The following is a 15,005-nucleotide window of genomic DNA, read 5'->3' as shown; positions in this document are numbered from 1 at the left end:
TTTTTTTTCCTTCCTTCACAGATAAATCTCCTCATTTCCTCCGTCTAGGGGATGTAGAGGTGAATGCAGGGCAAAACGCTACATTTCAGTGCATTGCCACAGGGAGAGATGCTGTGCATAACAAGTTATGGCTCCAGGTAAGGCCAAGTTGGCAGCTGAGCTAAAGAGTATACTTTATGTTTTAAAAACATTGCAACAGGACTGTTTGTTGTCTCATCCTTTTGAGTGTGTGTGTGTGTGCGTGTGCACGCGCATGTAGTGGGACAGGCTGTCTGCGTGAGTTTAATTACAGATTCATGTTAGAGATTTCCTTTTCTGAAATAAAACACATGGGCAAATAATTAATAAGTATTTTTGTTAGGATCTGGTGAAACACAATAATTCTCTCTGTTATATTCAAACTGCAAAAAATTCTGTAGATCCATTTGAAATATGAATAAGAATGATATTTTTTCTTATTTAATAATATTTTTAAAACTGAATTTACAAGAGTTAAGTAGGAGCTGTCATACTCTGATAAATTCTTTAAAGTATTTTAAGAAACCCTTGGGAATATTTCAGGAAGTATGAATTGGAAGAGAGCCAATTAAATTTTTGAGTTTGAGGGTTAATCACAGATCTGAGGTGAAGACATTTGCCTTTCACATATTAATTCCTTAATACATTTGTATTTAATTATGATTTAACATACATGTTGGGGAACTGTAAATGGTGCATATAAACAGATTTAAAAGAATCTGAGATAAAACTATAGACTAAGAAATCTGCCTTGCCTTCAGAGAATTTATAGAAAGTCTATCTGTCAGTGCTAGGGTGCTGGGGGCTGGGAGGAGCTGAGAGCAGCTCTAAAGCCAGGAAGCTGGACCTAAAACAGATGGCTATTGAGCGAAATATTTGAAGCTAGATGATGTGTAAGTAATAATATTCTCTGAGCACCTCTATTATTATTTTTTAGGTTCTCTGCATCAGAATGAGGAAAGAGATTTAATAAGTTGTAAATTTTAAATTCAGGAGAATGCCAATAGAGACCAAAAAAAAAAAAAAAAAAAAAACAAGATGAGTTTAATTTCTTCAACATAGGCATCATGTTTTTTTTTTACTACATCCTTTAGATAGGTGAAAGTAGTGTTGGGGATAACTATTAGTTTGCAGGTGGTTGTAATAAAGGTTATAATAAATGAATATTGAAATAATACCTTGTATAATGACTGATATGCTGGGTGTTATATTTGTGTTATTTCATCAAGTTCTTCCAGCATTCCAATTGGAGGTTACAACAGGTGTACTTCATATTAATCTAATTATTACTACTTTTATAGCTTATTTGATTTTCAAGTGTCGGGATACCATATTTTGTGTCCAAATATGAAAAGGAAATGAGGGTCCCTTTTTTCTGTGATTATGGTAATTTCTCCTACAGAGATTGAAAAATAGGATAATTTTTCCTGGAAAGCATGTTGTATAATGTGCAACCTGTTTTATCAAATAAATGTCAAGTCAGTTTTCTTATTTCTCTTCCTATGCCTAAATAAAAGTTTAAAAATGATTTTAGATATATGTTCTAATTGTTTTGCTAGTGATTTTTTCATTTAGATGGGAACATTAGCTGGCATTTGGCTTTAGTTGTGAGCTATATAGTCTTTTCTTGGAGATCTAGAGGCTCTGTAGGTCTGCCCTTGGTTTTATGCCTCAGGATTTAATGTGACATTGAAATAAAAAGGGTTTTGTATCCTCAGTCACCAGCTGCCTTGTGGCAACAAAGACTTTCTGGACCCTGCTGGTCTGAGTGGGTGGTAGTCCAAATACTGCTCATTTTTTTTTTGTTTGCTTTCTATTTTGTAGATAGTCCATTTCATGATGGTTTTAAAAAATTTTCCTCCTGCCATTTTTGTAACAAAGATGAGAGGTAAAATATTCTATGAAACTTCTATGTTGCTTTCTCCCCTACCTCACCTCTTTTTTTTTTCTTCTTTTTTTTTTTTTTTTGGCGTTTGCTACAGAATGGTGAATTTATGTATTTCTCTTCCACTTTGACATGGACATTGCCTCATTCTTCAGTAGTGTGCATATTCACCTTAATTTATTCAAAAGCTATTTTACCTTTTTCAATAACACCACATCAATTACCTTAACTTATTCACTTACATCAGTCTTCTCCATGTACAAGAAATATTGAAATCTATTAATTACTAAGGGTGTTTTCAAATTAAAATAAAAACTTTTATTATGAAATTATTTTAAAATGAACCAGATAAGATTGATCATTATCTATATATCAATCAATTAGAAGGTGGCAGTGACTTAAAAAACTTGCTCAACTTTTGCCAAAAGTAAAAAAAAACATAATAAAGCAGGAAGAATTCTGGTTCCAAAGTGAATCTACCAGCTAACTCATGCAATATGTATGAATAACATTTTGTATAATATGTATGTTTCATGTAGAATAACAGCCTAGAGTTCAAGAAGCTCAGTTCTGAATTCTAACTTTTACTCTAACCCTCCTAAACCTTTTAACCCAGTTAATTGCAGTGGCCTTAGAGATTTCATTTATGTGTTCTGGGCCTCAATTTGCTTATTTATAAAAGGAGATTCTGAATAGACACTAAAATCCCTTCCAGCTGTAAGTTGCTAAACTAGGTCTTTACGTTATTTTTGGTGGCTTGAAACATGGCCTTGATAACCTTTTTGTGTGGAAGATGAAAAAGCCTTGTAATTCGTTTTGCATGGGGAAAAATGGTACCTTAAATTAAGTATCATTGTGAGAACAAATGCTCAAAATATCTGCTGCTAGTACTGAGAATGAATGTACTTGAAGCACTCAATGAAAGGTCACTGCAGTCTATCACAGAGGTAATGGAATAATACAACAGTTGTTATACCTGCCATGGTCAGGTAAAATACCAAATGGCAATCAACTTTGTATGTCCTCCAAATAACTTACATTATGTAGTATTGAGCTTCAATTGGCAAAATGTTGTCTAAATATGGGCTAAAGTAACAAAGACTAGAAAAACAGCCAATTTTCTATTTCAAAGGAAAAATGATATACTGTAACTCTGTGAAAGGTATACAGAACACAATGCTTGATCATATTTGATATTTTAAATAATTTGTTATGGAAAAACTGAAAAATTTCTCTCACTTCTGTATTCTTTCTAGGTTATAATTAATATATCAGTCGTTTTTGTTGTCTAAAATAATATACAAATTGAGTAAATTGAAAAATGCAGGGAAAAACACAAACAATGAATTGCCTGAGTTAATCTAGGATAATTTCATAATGCATATCATGGTAGTTCTGAAAGTATCTGTAGGGAATGATCTTTCTTGTAAGAATTGGATTATATAATTATAGAGTATTTGAAGTAGATCAACCTTCTTGTACATGCTAAATGAACTAATGGTACGTAAAACAACATCAAATGTTTTTATAAGCCTGAGTGTCAGTAGACTAAAAATATGGTGAAATCATGAGGTTTTCTGGAAAGTAGTTTTTAAAAATATGTTATGCGGTACATTTATGCACTAAAAAAAATTTAGGGTCAGGCGCAGTGGCTCACGCCTGTAATCCCAGCACTTTGGGAGGCCGAGGTGGGTGGATCATGAGGTCAGGAGTTGGAGACCAGCCTGGCCAATATAGTGAAACCCTGTCTCTACTAAAAATACAAAAATTAGCCGGGCGTGGTGGTGTGCGCATCTAGTCCCAGCTACTCAGCAGGCTGAGGCAGAAGAATTGCTTGAACGCGGGAGGCGGAGGTTGCAGTGAGCTGAGATCATGCCACTGCACTCCAGCCTGGGTGACAGAGCGAGAATGTGTCTCAAAAAAAAAAAAAAAAGAAATTTAGAACAAAGTCTTTAGTCACCCTTAGAGAACTTCCAGATTATTTTTCAATTGAGAGCTCAGTGAAGTAGCATGTATTCTGGATATAAACGCATTTTTTGGTTAATTATTTGTAAATTTTTTCCATATGAACAGACATTTTTTAAATCTTCTAAGTTTTAGAACTAAGCCATTTTAATTTTGTAGTAGTGTTCTCCTATCCTTGGGGGATACATTCCAAAAAGCCCAGTGGATGCCTGAAACCACACATAGTACCAAACCCCACATATACTGTTTTTTTCCTATATATACATACCTATGATCAAGTTTAATTAATAAATTAGATACAGTAAGAGATTAACAATAACTAATAAAATAGAGCAATTATAACAATATACTGTAATAAAAGTTATATGAATGTGAGCTCTTGTAGCATATCTTTGTACTTTACTCACCCTCCTTAGGATGAAGTGAAATGATAAAATAACTCATAATGAGAATAAGTGAGGTGAATGACATAGGCAGTGTGATGTAGCATTAGGCTACTATTGACCTTCTGACAATATGTCAGAAGGAGGTTCATCTGCTTGGGGCTATCCTAGATCATTGAGCCATGACGATTTTGATGGTTGGGATGTCAGAAACACACAATGTCGATGACTAACAAGTGAGGGATGGCACAAGATTTCATCACGCTACTCAGAGTGGAGTGCAATTTAAAACCTATGAATGGTTTATTTCTGAAATTTTTCATTTAAGATTTTCAGACTGTGATTGACAGAAGGTAACTGCAACTGCCCAAAGTGCGACCTTGGATAAGGAAGGATGTCTGTATTCCTGAGGAACTTTCAATGATACGGAATTTGTGATTCATAACTTGAAGCTATGATAAAGCTCTACTTATGGGAAATAAGATCAAAAGTGAAATTATAACATATAATTTATACTGAAATGAAATAATAAAAAGCATTTGGTTATATTCTTGAGAAGTGTCAAATAATTTTCTTACAGGAAAAATAAAAATTAGATTGTACACTTTTATAGGTTAGAAATGTTGGTTATTTATTTTTAAATTTTGAATTTTTTGAATTATTTATTTTCAGTATTATTGAAAATATTTAAAATTCAAAACTTTTAAAAAATATTCAAATATTTCAATATTTGCATGTTTTTAATATTCTTGAATTATTTTTATTTTTTAATATCAAATTATTATCAATACATACTAGTTGTACATATTTATGGGGTACATGTGATATTTTTGGAACAAGCATATAATGTGTAATGATCCAATTAGGGTAATTGATGTATCCGTAACCTTGAGTATTTATTATTTCTTTGTGTTAAGGACATTCCAATTCCACTTTTTAAGTTATTTTGAAATATACAATAAATTGTTAACTATAGTTACCCTATGGTGCTACTGAACACTAGATTGTAACTCTTATGAACACTGGATAAAGTGATTGCAGGAAAAAGTGAATATATAAGCAACAAATGAACATATGGTGTAGCAGTTCCATTCCTAAGTATTTACCCAAGAGAAATTAAGACATGTGCCCACAAAAAGACTTGTACAAGGATGCCTATAACAGCTTTATTCATAATAACTGATAATTAGAAAAAACCTACATGTCCATGAACAGGATAATAGATAGACAATTTGTGGCTCATTCAAACAATGGAATACTGCTTAGCAATAAAAGAATGAACTGCTGATAATGCAACAGCGTGAATGGATCTCAGCAACATTAGGTTTTGGAAAGAGGACAGACACAAAAAGCTTATATCCTTTATAATTTCATTTACATTAAGTTTCATAAGAAACAAAACTAACCTATGGTGATAGAAATCAGAACACTTGTTGCCTGTGGGGAATAAGGATTAATTGGATGTGGGCAGGGGGAAATTCTCTAGGGTAATGTTAATGTCATATATATTGACTGGGGTCTTGATCTATGAGTGTACAGACATTTGTCAAAGATTAAGATCTGTCCAATTTACTAATTATTTTTACCTGAATAAGACACAAATGAGGAAAAAATGAGTAAGTGACACATTTTATCAAATAACGAACTTACTGGCAGTGCTAATCAAGCCATAGATGGTAATAGCCTACAGGCATTACTTGCGTTTTTGTCCATCTTGTCCATTTCAAGTGATTTGATTACATTCAAAGGTAATTTGTAATCATTAGCCTAACTTGAAATAAACATGTTCTGAGTTTCTGCTTTAAGAACACCTTATAACTTGAGGATATGAAAGGGTTGTAACTGGGGTTGGACTGAAAGTTATGCATTAGTATTCTGTTATGAAGGTCCAGTATAAGTGGACACCTACAGAGTAAATCAAATAGAGCCTATTGCTGCAACATCTGTCAGACCATATGCTTTGGCTTCAAGTTCGGTGTAGAAACTAAAATACTAATGACTCCATCCATCATTACAGCGCTTGGCAGGCATGCATCATTGAATTGGGCAGAGAAATTCAACAGTGGAGTTATTGAAAGTAGGGAATTGTGTGGGTAGATTTGGTGGCACCATTTGTTTTGGTGAATTGAAATGAGGCTGTTTAATGTGTGACTGGTAATCCTATGCAGATTGTCATCAAAGCTGTGGCAATTGGGCCAATCTGTCAGTAATCGCCGCAGGTGCTGGCACTGTGCCTCCTCCGTGGGCCTGCCAAAACAGGAGAGTCAGCCGCCGCTTCGCCCTTGGTGAGGCTCATCATTGCTAGAATAGTGTGATACAGCTAGTTGCTCAGCCAAAGGAAATGTCATTCCTTATGGAACAACACATAATTTAAGCAATGGCTTGAGAGTACTAATTGGAGAGTGAAATCAGTAAAATGAGATGCAAATTGCTCTCAAAAACAACCAGAGCGAGGCTGACCCCCTACTGTACCAACTGTTCTCAGTGAAGGGGCAGTGAAAGCGGTTGGTCTAAAACTTCTGACCACATAGTGCGTTACCTGTCCAGGCAAATTCCAAAGCCTTGTTCCTGTACTCCATGCAAACATCACCACATGGTAGTGGGAATCTAAAGCATGATTTCTAAACAATTGAGTTAATTGGGAAGCACAAAAATTTTAGCTGATGAAAACATAGCACTACACCATTTCAGAGGCCTAGTAGTTACGGCTCACAGTGCTCTTTCTGATGCCCCCACGCTATAGCATTTTTCTATGCTTATTTATATTGCCATTTGGCAAGCCCAGATGTTTGCAGCATATTTAATTTCTGCAAGAGACTATCCTGACACTATTTATTTTAGGAAAAAAATGATAATTTTCCACTTATTATAATGAAGGTAAGCTTCCTGAAGAAATTACTGCATGCTTAGGAACTGCAGTTTACAGTAGGCAATTCTTTGGAAACTATTTTGAGAGGAGGTTTTTAAAGTCAACTTGATTAAATACATAATATGTGATCAGCTCACGCTAGGTAACATGCATAAAGAAAAAACAATGCAATACAATATAATAGTTGCTCTAATGTCTGGACGTGGTCAAAGTTCTGACATTTTCTAGGTAAAAGACTTTAAGAATGGCTAACACACTTCTGAAATATTAAAATAACAAACGGTAGCATATAATTACCAAGACAGTGAGTAAACTTGAGCAATGATGTCAGAATTGCTAAAGGCACATGGCACAAATATATCTTGAGATTTGTAGAAGATTAGGTAGGTAAGTGACTTATTTACTACCTTGTAATGTAAGGAATATACAAATGGATTTAATTTCCTCCTTATAGATCCTAAAGTATAATAATGACATGATTTGAAGCTTATGGTGAGAGCTATAAGCTGATTATAAGGGAGAACTTTGTAATTGTAGGGCTGTTGAAAACTACAATGAGCTGCTCCAGGAGGTAGTAAAATTACAATTAGTCCAAGTATCCAAGCATAATCTGGGTAAGCATATGTTAGAGATGTAGAAGACATTTGAGCCTGAGGTTAACTACTTTTTAAGATACTTTTTGCCCTGACACGTGATTCTATAACTGTGTATGGGAAGTCTGTATAGAGTCTAAGGACTGTACTGTTTCAGAGATGAGCGTGAGCAACGCGGACTGGAGTGTTTGGTGAAATCATTAGAGAAGACTTGATTGAAACCTTGAAGTGTACATAGTACTTGAATAAGCAAAAGTGGGCATGGTTACTACTGCAGATTCAGAAGGCAGAAAGCACATCGTCTGTATGTGTGGGGACGTAGGATAGGAACCGAAGGAGAAGGATCTTACTGAAGTGGAAGGTTCACCATGAGGAGTGGAGGTAAATAGAATTTATGGAAAAGTTGGTACTAGACCATGGTGGAGACTGCTGGAAGAGGAAGAGGTTTCTGTTCTCATTACAGTCATCAGGGAATGAGGGCCTGATTCCGGACAGTGCCATTGGCATTGGAAAATCCATGAGTAGCAAAGGAGAGGACAAATTAAGAAACAAAACGATTTTGGGCCTGGTTTGCACCATTTTATAGAATTTGGGAAGATGTGAGAGTGAAGTAATATAGACAGCTTTGTACATTTTCTTAGAGTTTATTTTTAAAAGACAGTCAATGAGTTTGTTTTTTCAATTTCTAGTTTTGGAGCTCATTTGTCTATTAGAACCATTGTTTTACTTTTTACCTCTTTCTACCTTCATAATTTCATGTAAGTGTTCCTCAGTAGGAGTGCAAAATGAGGAGACATTTCAATTCCTTTTGACTCTTTCTAGCTTTAATAAAAGTTTACCAAGACAATTTAAAGCTTGTGGCCAACTTAAACCTCTGAGTGGCCCAGGTGTCACTGAGGAGAATTAATCTATGGGAAAACTGTTGGTGTCTTCAACCTTGGCTGCTTCTGTAACTTCTGGCTCACAAGACAGGAGTGTGAGGAGTGCAAACCATGTCCCTTGTGCTTTCCTAGTTTCTTGTCACCTGCTCTAAACTTTAGCTGATAGATGAATAGTAGCTTGCTATTTAATTCTAATTTTCTCTGCTTTTGTCTAAGCAGTAGTGATTTTGCCATGTATATACTGGTTTACAGTTAATTCTGATCCACTTAAGAGACCATGTTCTCTTTCGTAGCTAAGAGCCAACACTCGGCAGTCCTGCTTTTCATTGGGCCATTGGTATATTCTAATTCACAGCTTTATCTTCTTTCTGCATAGCTTTATATAAAGAATTCTGCTTATAGGTCTTGAGATAAAGTCACCGATCTCGTATCATGGATTATAAGGTTTTTCTTCTGCTTTCTGGCATTTTGGATATGTAACGATGAGCATCAGAAAGTTTAATCATATTTACTTTTTAGAATTGTTAAATACTCCTGAAGTCATTTTGGTTGATTTTATGTGGCTTCCTACCGTAAAGAGATCAATGCCTTGCAGATATAAAGCTTTCTTTTCCTTCTTTAATAATTTATAAACTCTGAATTTAATGTTTACAGATTACATAACTGATCATAAATGAATAATACGTATAATATTCTTTACCTTCCTTATCTGTTCTTGGAACAGGACTATACAAGCCTGGCAGTCGTGGAAGTTCAAGGATTGCTTTTTATCGATATCTAGAAATAATTTACTTCTCTTTCTGTGCAAGAACAATATGCTCTCCTGTTTGCAGAGCTGCCCCTTCAGTGTGTTTCTAGGTGTGTCACGTCAAGCACTTTGTAACTTTCCCATTGAGCTCCTGGGATCAGTATTACAACATGGATCACTGGCAGGCCTGGTTTCTTCTTTATGAAAAGTAGTCTGCTAGAAAGATCTAAAATTTACAAAATTATTTTATTGTAAAATAAAACGTAGGTATAGAATACCACACAAAAATAAAAACTATTGTGACTCAATATCGGGTAAACATCACACAGGACAAGAAAGAGAGCTTGCCAACCATCCCAGAGGTGCCTTCCATGTGCTCTGTGCCAGGCATAATAGAGCTGTCTCCCTGCCTCTACAAATAACCACTCTCATGAATTTTAACCCTTGTAGTTTTTTTGCAGTTATATATGCATCCCTAGACACCATAGTCTTACCAGTTTTTAAAATTAGACATCTTTTTAAGTCACTTTTAATCTGTAGGTTTGTCCTTTATTCCTTTCCTCGCAATTTATCTGTTGAGCCTAGGATGTTTGACTTCTAGCTTCCCCTGTCCACATTTTGCTGATTGCATACTAATGCCCTCTTCAGTTCCACATGTCCCTCTTTCCTCTCCATTTCCTGCAACTTGGCAGCCAGATCCAGGGTCAAGTTTGATCCTTTGGCAACGCCATAGGTGGTGTTTGGTATAATAACAGGAGGAACAAAATGTGTCATCTTTCTTTTTGTGATCTTGTCAGTCTCTGATGATTAATGCCTATATTTATTCCTGGGGGTAGAAAACTGTGATATTCTATCATTTTTTTTTGTGTCTTATTTCTTTTGTATTTGTTTAGTTGATGAAAAGATACATACTCCTCCTAATCTACTATTTGGTTACCCAATAACACAATTCATTAAGGAAAGGGAAAATACATGCTCCAATCTTTGCTATATTTACTAGTTTAAAATGAGTTGGTTCCCTATCATCCTGCAAAGATGACTTACTCTTTTTTTTCTTTTAATATCATTATACACTCATGGATTTAAATATATTTAATGGAGTTTAATTTGTTGCAATTATTATTTCTATTAAATCTTAAATCGTCCCATATTTGCTTAGTGGGCACCTCTCCAAATTTGCTCCTGATTCTTTTTGGTATGATTATAGTAGGCTTTGAGAGCTTCCTTGCTACCTGGTACTGTGAGATGTTTCACTTTCTCCTCTGGATGTGAGATCAGTCATTTTTCAATGATGTCCTGTTTAGTTTTAGTAAGAAATCATATTTCACGATAACGATGTGGGTTCTGAGAGATACTCATTTCTAGATCGTTTCAGTGAATAGAGCTAAAAAATACATACACATATATTTAATGATAAAATACCTAATGAGTTCATAGGGATATTTCAAGTTGAAGCCTAAAGGTTTTTACTCAACGTTTATCCTATTACAACTTTTCAGTTACATTTTATTTCCACACCGATATTCTTGGTCGTCAGTGACATAAGGAAGGTGGATTTAGAATATATCATAATTATACATTGGTTTTATCTCATTTTATTTTGAAACTTGTACTAAAGCTCCATTGTCAGCATATAGCTATTGCATGGATAATATACTTTCTTCTACTTAGCTCTTATTTAGTCTCACTTCTAAATGTAACTATGTTTTTAATATTCAATATTAGCCCACCTGTCATATCTAGTAATTTTGTACATCAGAAACACCTTTTTTGCATTTCAAATTCCTTAGGAACTGCTCATGGGAATAGTATACCCTGAGTTCTTAGATGTTGATAATAGTTTTTTGTGCCCTTGATTCTTAAGTCAATTTTACAGTATATGAAATCTTTCATTCACATTTTCTTTTATTGAGTAACTTAAATAATGTTACTTCATTTTCTTTCACAGACAGAATAGGTACAGTCAGTCAGTATAAAGCCTTGGTGACTGTCTGTACCTATTTTTTCTAGATATGCAAATAATTGTTTCTAATTAATCTTACCAGAATATGTATCACAGGTCACTCTGAGATACTGTCATCAGGTATGTGGTATTTTCTTTCATTATGTAGTCTATAAACTTTTTTTTTATTTTAGAAAATTTTTTTTGTTGTTGTTGTTTTTGCTTTTTTTTTTTTTTTGAGATGGAGTCTCACTCTGTCACCCCAGCTGGAGTGTAGTGGCGCGATCTCCGCTCACTGCAAGCTCCGCCTCCCGGGTTCACGCCATTCTCCTGCCTCAGCTTCCCGAGTAGCTGGGACTACAGGCGCCCACCACCATGCCCAGCTAATTTTTTTTTTTTTTTTGTATTTTTATTAGAGATGAGGTTTCACCGTGTTCACCAGGATGGTCTCGATCTCCTGTCCTCGTGATCAACCTGCCTCGGCCTCCCACAGTGTTGGGATTACAGGCGTGAGCCACCGCACCCAGAAGTTTTTAAAAAAATTATGATTTGTAGTACTTTATCTGTACCCTTGATCCTGTAGAGACTTCTATTGTCTCTGTGTTTGATCTTTGCCTGTCATCATTGATCACTTTCAAATATTTTTATTCTCCTTATTCTAAACATTAAAAATTACCCCTTTTTCACTCATTATTCAGGAATCATCTGTTGACTTTACTGTAGTTACTCATAATTTCTTTTTTTTCCCCTATTTCTTTCTTTCTTTTTTTTTCAATTAGACTTTAAGTTCTGGGGTACATGTGCAGAACATACAGGTTTGTTACATAGGTATACACGTGCCATGGTGGTTTGCTGCACTCATCAACCCATCACCTACATTAGGTATTTCTCCTAATGTTCTCTCTCCCCTAGCCCCCTATCCCCTGACAGGCCCCAGTGTGTGATGTTCCCCTCCCTATGTCCATGTGTTCTCATTGTTCGTCTCCCACTTATGAGTGAGAACTCATAATTTCTAGTAATTAATAATGATATTTCTTTAATTTCTAATTTTCCTGAATTGTCATTTCATTTCTGAGTTTTATTGTTTAAGTTTATATTGTTTCATCTCATGAATCATTTCCTTAATATGTTTTAGCTTATCTTGAAATATTATGTTGTGGTTTTGATCTGTTTTATGGACATATTTTTCTGACTGACTTTCATTGACACTAAGAGTTATACTCTGTTCCTTATTTTCTTTTAATCTTACAAAATCTATATGTGGGGTTTGATCTTGATACTTTTAAGTTATTCATTTTTATGTGAAATAAGTTTTCCTGCAGTTTTAAAATGAGGTGGGGTTCAGGAAACTTTACCTGATTTTACAGATTTCCCTCTTCTGTTGCTTTGAGTTATGTTTTAAAATACGGCAGCTTGCCTTTTGGGATTTCTGGGATTTCCCCACTTTTGTCTAGTCCTTCTATTTCCATACTCTCTTATTAGTCAGTCTGTTTTTATGTGGCAGGTTCAGAAAGATTAAAAAACTACGCTACTGCCATCAGCTTCCCAGAATCCCTCAGATCTGGTGGTTTCATTGCATTTGTCTTCTGACTTCACCCACCTTCCCTCTCACTCTATAAATTGCATGGTTTTATAGTTGTGGACTCATATGCATCACGTTTCCGCTTTCTACAGTGCCGTTTGAAGCAACCAGCCAATCCCATTATGTTTCTTTGTTCTTGTTTCTTTGTTTGACTAAAATGTTCTAAGGTAGCAAATACATGGTTACCAAAACTTTGCCTTCCAAAGATACTTGATTAGGAGTTTATCTAAGAGTGATATTTTACATGCCTCTACTGCTGCATCATGTAGTGGACTAGTAGTGTCTTCTTTGCCACTGGCAAGAGAGGTTATAAGTACCTTTAAATCTAATCAGACTGAAAAATAAATTTCAGTAAACCCAGAATCAGAACCAAATCAGAAAGTTCATCCATAAAAATCTGATTCTCTAGAAGCACTTCTGGTCCTAAAATCATCTCTGTCCCTCCGGCTTCAAGAAAGTAAAGCAGAACCAGTAGGAGATAGATATGATTTTATTGAAATATATATATGTATATGTCTATATAATTATAAGATTACATATAGTAGGACTTTATTTACAAAATTGAAGAGATTTACTGCAAGGAATTGGTTTATGTGCTTGTGCAGATTGGCTAGGCAAGCCTGAAGTCTGTAGGGCAAGCCCTTGGGGAGGGCAGGCTAAAACATGCATGCACAGACTGAAGCTGTTGTTCACTAGTAGAATTTCTTCTACTTCGGAGAAGCCTCACCCCTGGTCTTAAAGCCTTTCAACGGATTCAATCCAGTCCACTCAGATTATCTAGGATAATCTTATTTACTAGATTATGGATTTTAAGTCCATTCACAAAATGCCTTCACAAGATCACCTAGTTTAGTATTTAATGAAATAACTGGAGATTGTAGCATAGGCAAGTTCACACATCGAAAGACTGACACAGTTATCAAACAGACTATTTGCTTAGATACTGTTTGGATTATCATCTTCATAATATTGTGATTATCAGAATTTGCTATGAATACCTTTGCACAGCAATCTCACAGAGTATTCTCATCATCTCTGTTGAATAAGTGGGTACAAATACATATACCCAATGTTAGATGAAAAGGTAGAGATTTGAGAAGTAATGAGAAATTGTTCAGCTCACAAATGATTACTTCAGGGCTAGAAGCTGGGTATCGTCCCCAGCAGACATGGTTCTGTCACTTACACCTGCTCTGTCTGTGTGGCTCCTCTTATTGGTCACCTTTTCTCTCCATTGCAAAGATACTCATGCTTCCTAGGGTGAAACTCTTTTTCTTGTTGAATAGCTGACTTTATATTTTGTTACACTTGATTAATCTGATTCTAGTATTTGCTATCTCCAGCACATCTTTACTCTGCTTTATTTCAGAATTATAATATTCACCACCTCTTTCTCTCTCTGTCAAATACCATTTACCTTATTCCATCCTTCCATTGCCAGATAGTCAGTACTTTGAGTTTATTGTCATTTCAGCATTTTTTTTTTCTAGGAGAACACTATTTACTTACTCTAATGAAATAAGTATAATAATTTCTATGGCCACAAATAAGAAACAGTGCTTCTCTCAAAATAATAACATAGTATTTTTTAATTTTAGAAATTTCTAAATTTAAGTTTTCTGTGAAATACTTTCATGTTTTTAAAATTGTCTTTAAAATGATTTCATGTTTTTAGAATTATAGAATTATTTTGTTCTTCAATAATAGTGATTGTGATGATGATAGTATCTTTATCATCCTGTGAGACTGAAAAAATTTCATACAAATCTTATAGAGCAGACAAGCCCTAGTAAGGAACTCTCAGTTCCTTGGGATTAATTTGGCTGGAATGTTGTAAATTTCATGTCAGCCTCACTTGGTCGTAGTTGTGCAAATTCACTTTGGAATTCATTTTGACAACTCATATGCAGTCTTCTTGATGCTGTTCAACAGGGACCTAAATATCAAACATAAGAAAATAGGCTCTTTCTGAGTCCTACAATTTTAAGAAGATGAGAGAATCATATATCATTATGTCAATGATATATGATAGTCAATGATATATGAAAGTCAATGAAGAAATAAATATATAAATAAATGTAATTTGATTATTTTCAAGTCAGTAGCCTTGAAATAATCTCGACATGTATTGTCAGTGCA

The 15,005-nt window shown here is 34.8% G+C and overlaps 1 protein-coding gene across 10 annotated transcripts in view; it reads left to right on the top strand.

Annotated features, from left to right (window-relative positions):
• PTPRK (protein tyrosine phosphatase receptor type K) overlaps positions 1-15,005 on the top strand; it is a 562,311-nt gene that overhangs the window by 285,318 nt on the left and 261,988 nt on the right. For all 10 annotated transcript variants that reach the window (XM_055114112.2, XM_008952978.5, XM_063605453.1 and 7 more), the window contains exon 5: positions 22-137. In XM_055114112.2, the coding sequence (XP_054970087.1) occupies positions 22-137 (116 nt within the window). The remainder of the gene's footprint in view (positions 1-21; positions 138-15,005) is intronic.

This window comes from Pan paniscus, chromosome 5, assembly GCF_029289425.2.
Source record: "Pan paniscus chromosome 5, NHGRI_mPanPan1-v2.0_pri, whole genome shotgun sequence".
NCBI classification, from domain to species: Eukaryota; Metazoa; Chordata; class Mammalia; order Primates; family Hominidae; genus Pan; species Pan paniscus.
The sequence above is the reverse complement of the archived record's forward strand: the minus strand, read 5'-3'. Positions and strand labels throughout refer to the sequence as shown.